The 6,724-nt window shown below is 39.2% G+C and overlaps 1 protein-coding gene across 1 annotated transcript; it reads left to right on the top strand.

Moving 5' to 3' along the window:
- The first annotated feature begins 268 nt into the window (after positions 1-268).
- On the top strand, positions 269-5,862 carry zmpste24 (zinc metallopeptidase, STE24 homolog). The gene is made up of 9 exons (XM_034859254.1): positions 269-713; positions 1,823-1,969; positions 2,240-2,443; positions 2,902-3,054; positions 3,251-3,392; positions 3,541-3,716; positions 3,873-3,977; positions 4,093-4,236; positions 4,350-5,862. Exons 1-9 carry the CDS (start codon positions 606-608, stop codon positions 4,572-4,574), a joined length of 1,404 nt encoding a protein of 467 aa, XP_034715145.1. The 5' UTR covers positions 269-605; the 3' UTR covers positions 4,575-5,862.
- The last annotated feature ends 862 nt before the right edge of the window (positions 5,863-6,724 follow it).

Raw genomic sequence — 6,724 nt, 5'->3', positions numbered from 1 at the left:
TAGCATAATTGTTATCACCGCGCTCATTTAATTTAGGCTATTTGACTAGACCACAGACAATGAAAAAAAGGCACAGACTCTTATTTGATTTTCTAGCATTTACCAAGGAATTACTCATTCAAACGTATGGGTTAAGACAAACAGAGAGTAAAAGTCTGCCACGTTTCAAACAAAAATGTATGGTGTATCTTACACAATACACATATGTTTGACCTCAAGAAATCCCTTCAATGAATCAGCAGCGGAACCAAAGTTATAGTAGTCGTTTCTCCAGGGGTAGAATTTGGTGTCAGACCTCATCGTTAGATTCGCATCTCGCATGAATGGAAAGATATTAGCTGTAAAAGCCTTGATTTAGGAATGGAAACTAGATGCAAAGATTACCGAGTTAACATTTTTTAGTCGGTATCTGTCGATTTAACGTGGGAACGGTGTTCCTTTTATTCAACTATAAAGTGCTGTCTGTTTGTTTGTGTGTAGAGTGGAAGCTAAGTAGCTGCTAGCCTAGCTAAAACTACCAGTCAGGCTAGGTAACGTTAACATTATCGTTAGCCTGCGAGCTAGTCAGTCCTGCTCCTAAAACATTGACCAAAAACAGAGCAGAGATGGTTGAAAGTATATTTGACCTCCCGGTGGAGAAGCAGATATTTTATGCTGTTTTGGGATTTTCGTGGACGGTGTATCTATGGGAGGCATACCTTTCTTACAGACAGGTAAGTTCATCATTTGTCAGCATCAGACTCAACGTTCCGGCTTTATAGCAAAACGTGTTTTTCAAAGGGAAACGAACCACAATCAAATTATAGTTATTAAAAATAGGCTAACGTTGAAATGTGTGGTTTGTGATTGTGTTCTTGCAGGCTAAAGAATAATATAAACTACTGTAATAGTTTTTTTCACACGTCTGTTGATCATGACAGATTATTATATAACAGTTAGCCTATGTTACGCGTGATCCCTGCAAAAACACATAAACTGTGGCTATACAAGATAAATGTACGCATTTCCTGGTTGGTATTGATGTGATGAAATACTCATTAGGGTATTGCGAGTTCTTTTTACTTGGTAAACCATGACAACTGAATAACATTTCCTCTTTAAAAAGTTCTTGAACATTATGTTTGTATATATTTCACCTCAGTTTCTATTAAGTCAGTGCTTGGATGCAGTTGACAGATGTTGGCAGACATGTATGTTTCTAATACAATAAACGAAACCGAAGCCCTATTCTTTCTGGATTGTGTCATTGACCTCTTCCCCGTCCCAGTGAAGAAGCATCTTTAGAGCGGTTTGCAGAGTTGGAGGTATTTTCTGTAGAAACCGGATGTTGTGATCATAACATAATCCAGGTTGAATCAAAAGTGTTAATGAGTTGGATAGCAATGTAGTTTTATGTGACAGCATAAACAGAGGAGCAGGACTAGTGCAGTTTGGTGAAGTTAAAGTAAAAAAAGGCATTACTATTTATTTGCATTTGGCTAAATTAGGTGTATCTGCAAAGTTATTACTTTGTTGATAAGCCATTTTAGGATGGAAATAAACCCTAAAACAGATGCAACCATTAAAGAAACTAGTCAACTCAAAACATGTCATTGTGTGTGTAAATTAGAATCAAGATCTAAATCTAGAAAAAGGGTACGCGTGTGCTTTCTGGAGCATACATCTGAACAAAACTAAACAAAAAGAATGAATAATAAAATCTGATCTTTTTTGAAAGATAATGTTACCATTTCCCCCCCGCAGTTGTCTGATATTTGTCTGAAGTAACACTATTCCATTGACTGATATGTAACATTGGGGGGGATTTTGTTTCCCACCACAGAGGAGGATTTACAGTTCAACAACACATGTGCCACAGGAACTCGGGAAGATCATGGATTCTGAAACATTTGAGAAGTCACGTCTTTATCAGCTGGACAAAAGCAACTTCAGCTTTTGGTCTGGACTCTATTCTGAGACTGAAGGGACGGTGAGACAACCAGCCAATTAAAAGACATATATTGCTTGACTTGGATGTGTTGATATAAGTGGACTATGAGTGCCAAAACATCTGTACTTAATGTATGTCAAAAAATGGACTTGGCACGGGAAAGATAACAATGGGATTGTTATTGTGAAATGGGTGTTGTTTATGGTACCATGAATATTTAGTTAAAAAACGTCATTTTCATCATTTATGTTTATGGCACATGTTTAACTTGATATGTAAAAAGCTTATGTTATTCTCAAAACTTTTTAGCTGATCCTGCTCATGGGTGGAATCCCATTTCTGTGGGGTGTCGCTGGTTCTGTGACAACTCGCATAGGACTCGGTTCAGAGTACGAGATCACCCAGTCACTCGTGTTTCTGACGCTTGCCACCCTGTTCAGTGCCTTTACTGGACTTCCCTGGAGCGTGTACAACACATTCGTCATTGAGGAGAGGCATGGCTTTAATCAGCAGGTACACTGTCTGAGCGGCACTCACACTCTGCAGGTCTGAAATGTGGCTGTTAAAAGGCAGCGGTGATCAGTTCGATATCACGATGGTTACACTGTGCCACGCGATCGACCCTCTAACAGGCTCCGAGGCGGCTATGGAAGTGTTCAGCTGTATTTTAGCAAAACGAGACATAAAAAGCATGCAGATGGCCAGCAAATATTAAATAACGCTACAGGAGGACTTTATTATTTTTCGATCATGTCACCATTTGAATCTGTTGTGATGGATTTGATTTCAATCAGACCACAGAAGCTTTCTCTGTAAACTACAAACCCTGTTATAGCCACTTCTAAAGTCTAATGGGACTAATTAATATTTAAACGATCACCAGTTTAATACCCAGGCCAATGTTAGTCACACACAACTTTTTCTATAATCCACCATCGTCTTTTTATATTAATGGCTTGTCTTCCTCTCAGACGTTGGGGTTCTTCCTCAAGGATGCTGTGAAGAAGTTTATTGTGACCCAGTGTATCCTGCTCCCTGTCACCTCGCTTCTCCTGTACATCATCAAGATTGGTGGCGACTACTTCTTCATCTACGCCTGGCTCTTCACCCTGGCGGTTTCTCTGGTTAGTGGTGACTTCACCCTGTCAGCTGTTACACAATGAGTGAACTGGTAGAAAAGGCATCTTCGCGTAATAAAGGAATGTGGAGTTTGTTTGGTTACTAGGGAGTAAATAATATTAAAACAAATAATACATAGTTACTCTGTAGTTACACTTTGGATAACAATTTCTCATAATGCGTCTTCTCTTCTGTTACCAGGTGCTTGTAACAATCTATGCAGACTACATTGCTCCGCTGTTTGACAAGTTTACTCCTTTGCCAGAAGGAGAGCTGAAAGCAGACATTGAGGCAATGGCCAAGAGCATCAGCTTCCCCCTCACAAAGGTTTATGTAGTTGAAGGTGAAATAATACTACATAATTCACAGTGCTTGCATCTGGAGCCAGTTTCATGGTTTTGTTTGACATCTCATCATTATGACATTCTGAATATAAGCTGGTTGTGGATACACCACTCTTAAATCATCTTGGAATGTTTTCTATATTCCAGGTTCTAAGCGTTCGTCACATAGCAATGCTTACTTCTACGGGTTCTTCAAGAATAAACGCATCGTGCTGTTCGACACCCTGCTGGAAGACTTCTCACCTCTCAACAAGTCTGGGGAGCCACAGCCAGAGCAGCCAGAGACCGGTGATACATCCAGCGAATCAAAAGCCAAGCCCAAGGTTACATAGCCATAAACTTTATACAGGAAAGAGCTTCTCGCAGTCATATGAACAAGGGAAAATGCAATAGGGTTATATGAAATGTGTGATTAGAAATCGGATTGTCTTCCTGTGTAATTCAGCAGTGTTGTTCTTTGCTTACAAATACTTTAACAGAACAAGAAACAAGGATGCAACAACCCAGAGATCCTTGCAGTCCTTGGTCATGAGCTTGGCCACTGGAAGCTTGGCCACACTGTTAAGAATATTGTCATCAGTCAGGTGATGATGATGATGATGTTTTTCTACAGTTAGCCTGATAACAAGTTATCAAATGCAGACATTCCGATGTAAGCTGATATGCAAATAACATCTGCTGACTGTGTTCTTTGTGCAGATGAATTCCTTCTTGTGCTTCTCCCTGTTTGCTGTTTTGATTGGACGTAAGGAACTGTTTGTAGCTTTTGGCTTCAATGACAGCCAACCCACATTAATAGGCTTGATGATTATCTTCCAGTTCATCTTCTCCCCGTACAATGAGGTGAGTGCGGGATTGATAAATATTGTCTCCATCACTTTTTGAGTTGAGTCATTGGATTATTTCACCACAAACGTCCTCGCAAATTACAATGTTTATACGTCTTGTCTTTGCAGCTCTTGTCCTTCTGTCTGACAGTCCTGAGTCGCAGGTTCGAGTTCCAGGCAGATGCTTTTGCACGCGGCATGGGCAAAGCCTCCGAGCTCTACTCTGCCCTCATCAAGCTCAACAAGGATAACCTGGGCTTCCCCGTGGCTGACTGGTTGTTCTCCATGTGGCACTATTCCCACCCCCCCCTGCTGGAGCGCCTCAGAGCACTGGGCAGCGTCAAGCAGGACTGACCGGGCTGGAAGGGGGAGGGGCGACCGCTGCCTCCTCCAAAGGGTCTCCGCAGACCGCTCCTTGCCCTGTGATGCACCACTGTCTTTTTTTACCTTTCTGCCCCCTGCCCCCCCTCATCTTGTTTTAGTCATTTCTCTACTTGCCATACTTTCCATTCTGTTCCCTTTGAAACTTTGTTTTAAACAAAACCAAAACATATCAGCACAAGCCAGCCTAAAAGAAATCTCAAGCCTGAAGTGAAGTCTCCGCTCTTTCTCCAGAGACACCTAATATGCACGTGCTGAGAGCAATACGTCTGAGCAATGTGTTTAGCAAAAGCTATTTTCAGAGCACAGGTCACATTTTGCAGATCGACTTGAAGGTTTAGTTTTTGAAAATAGTTTATTTCTGTACAATTTGATTAAAATTGAATTGATTGAATTTTTTGTATTTCTTTTTAGAAGATAGTTAGAAAGACTGACAAATTTCAAAACCTGAAATTTGCTTACACGATGAAGTGTTTCTGTTGTGATGTGTACACGACATCCTACTGTTAGTCTTGAGGGTATTTTGTAAGCTTATAAAGTGGTTAATCCTACAAGTATACTGAGTTTTATATTGTGGATTAAAAAAACAAACTAAAAGACATGGACAACTTCATACATACTCATGACAATTTTTCTTTTGCAGATACACAGGCCAGAATTGGATTTGCAACTGTTGCTTCTTTAGAAATATCTCCAGGCAAGCTCAAGAGCAAAGATGTTAATCTAGTCATCAACTCAAGCTCTCTGTTTTGCAAGAGGAACTATTTAAATGCTTTGTCACAGTAAAGGTAAAACAAAAAATGGGACCTCTAGTTATCTGTTTTTGTTCAGATGCATTGGATACATTATAAACAGAGCCGTGCAGAACATTTTATTTGAAAACTAGGTTAGACTTTTCATTTTTTGACATTACCTAGGAGGATCTTGTTTTATTTTTATTTTAAAGCACTTGCTTGCCGACAAGTTTCCAACCATGACTGTACATATGTAACTTTAATGAGTAGAGTAATGTTGTATGATGTGTATTGTGAAAAAATGTTGAATGCGGTTTGAAATTTTAAGTTGATGCAGTGTTTTTTTAGTTTCTTCTCTTGGTTATGGGCTGGAGGGAGCCCAGAATTGCCTGGCAAGCAACCTATTTATAGGTGACTCGGGCAAGGGGGTCTGCGAGGTTCCTGTCACCACAAAACCAGGGTTTGGTTTTTTCAGCAAGGGGACTGTGTACTTTCTTTGCTGCATTGAATAAACTTCCTTCAAAGCATTCCTTATGGTTGGTTTTTATTTTTAAATATAACTATAAAAATAAAAAAGTTAGCATTTTTAAGCCTGACAGAGCACGGCTATATCCTTTACCGAGGCAACTTTCAGTCATACTTTATAAGTGTTAGTTTTTTGCCAGCATTTATAATAATGGATAACTCTTGCCACTCGTGTATGTTCATGTTGTACGCATTCTCAACTATGGACTAAAATTATCTTTCATAAATCATATCTTTCATAAATTCATTGGAGCTTTCTAATAATACTTTAGTTTGAACGTATGCTTTAGGTCTTTTTTCTTTTTTTTTAATCTCCAAGGTTTTTCTTTTTCCCCTGCACAACTTTGTTTTAAAATTTAGCTTTGAGTACAAAAAATGCATACGAAAATAAATAAATGTGGGGGAACAAAATAAAACGGTAATGTGGACAAAGAGAAGAAGCAGCCATTGGTATGTGTTGACATAGATAAATTAAAGAATACATTTATATACAAATTACGGACTTTTTTTACACGCAATATACAGTTTATATTCTATTTAAGAAAACATTTGAATATTGTATGAAATCGTAATGTCTTCATGGGAATTAAAAAAAAAAAAAAAAATGAAACGTGCTTTCAGCATCTACGCAAAGAACGTGTGGCAACCATAGACCGTATATATATTGATGGACAGAGCATCCGGTTCGGAAAAGTGCAACCACTGCGGAAGTAACTTAAACCTGCATTCTATCTGAATTCCTGCAGAGGGCGACACGCGTGGTTGCAAAAGAGGTTGGTTCGAAGGGAAGTCTATGGAGAAATGAGCCACTTCTCACTTGATTTATTACCTCAGTAAACATCTTCACAATGAGTTTTTGGTCTC

This window comes from Etheostoma cragini, chromosome 20 (assembly GCF_013103735.1).
Source record: "Etheostoma cragini isolate CJK2018 chromosome 20, CSU_Ecrag_1.0, whole genome shotgun sequence".
NCBI lineage: Eukaryota > Metazoa > Chordata > Actinopteri > Perciformes > Percidae > Etheostoma > Etheostoma cragini.
Note: the sequence above shows the minus strand (reverse complement) of the source record. Positions and strands in the feature narration are given on the sequence as shown.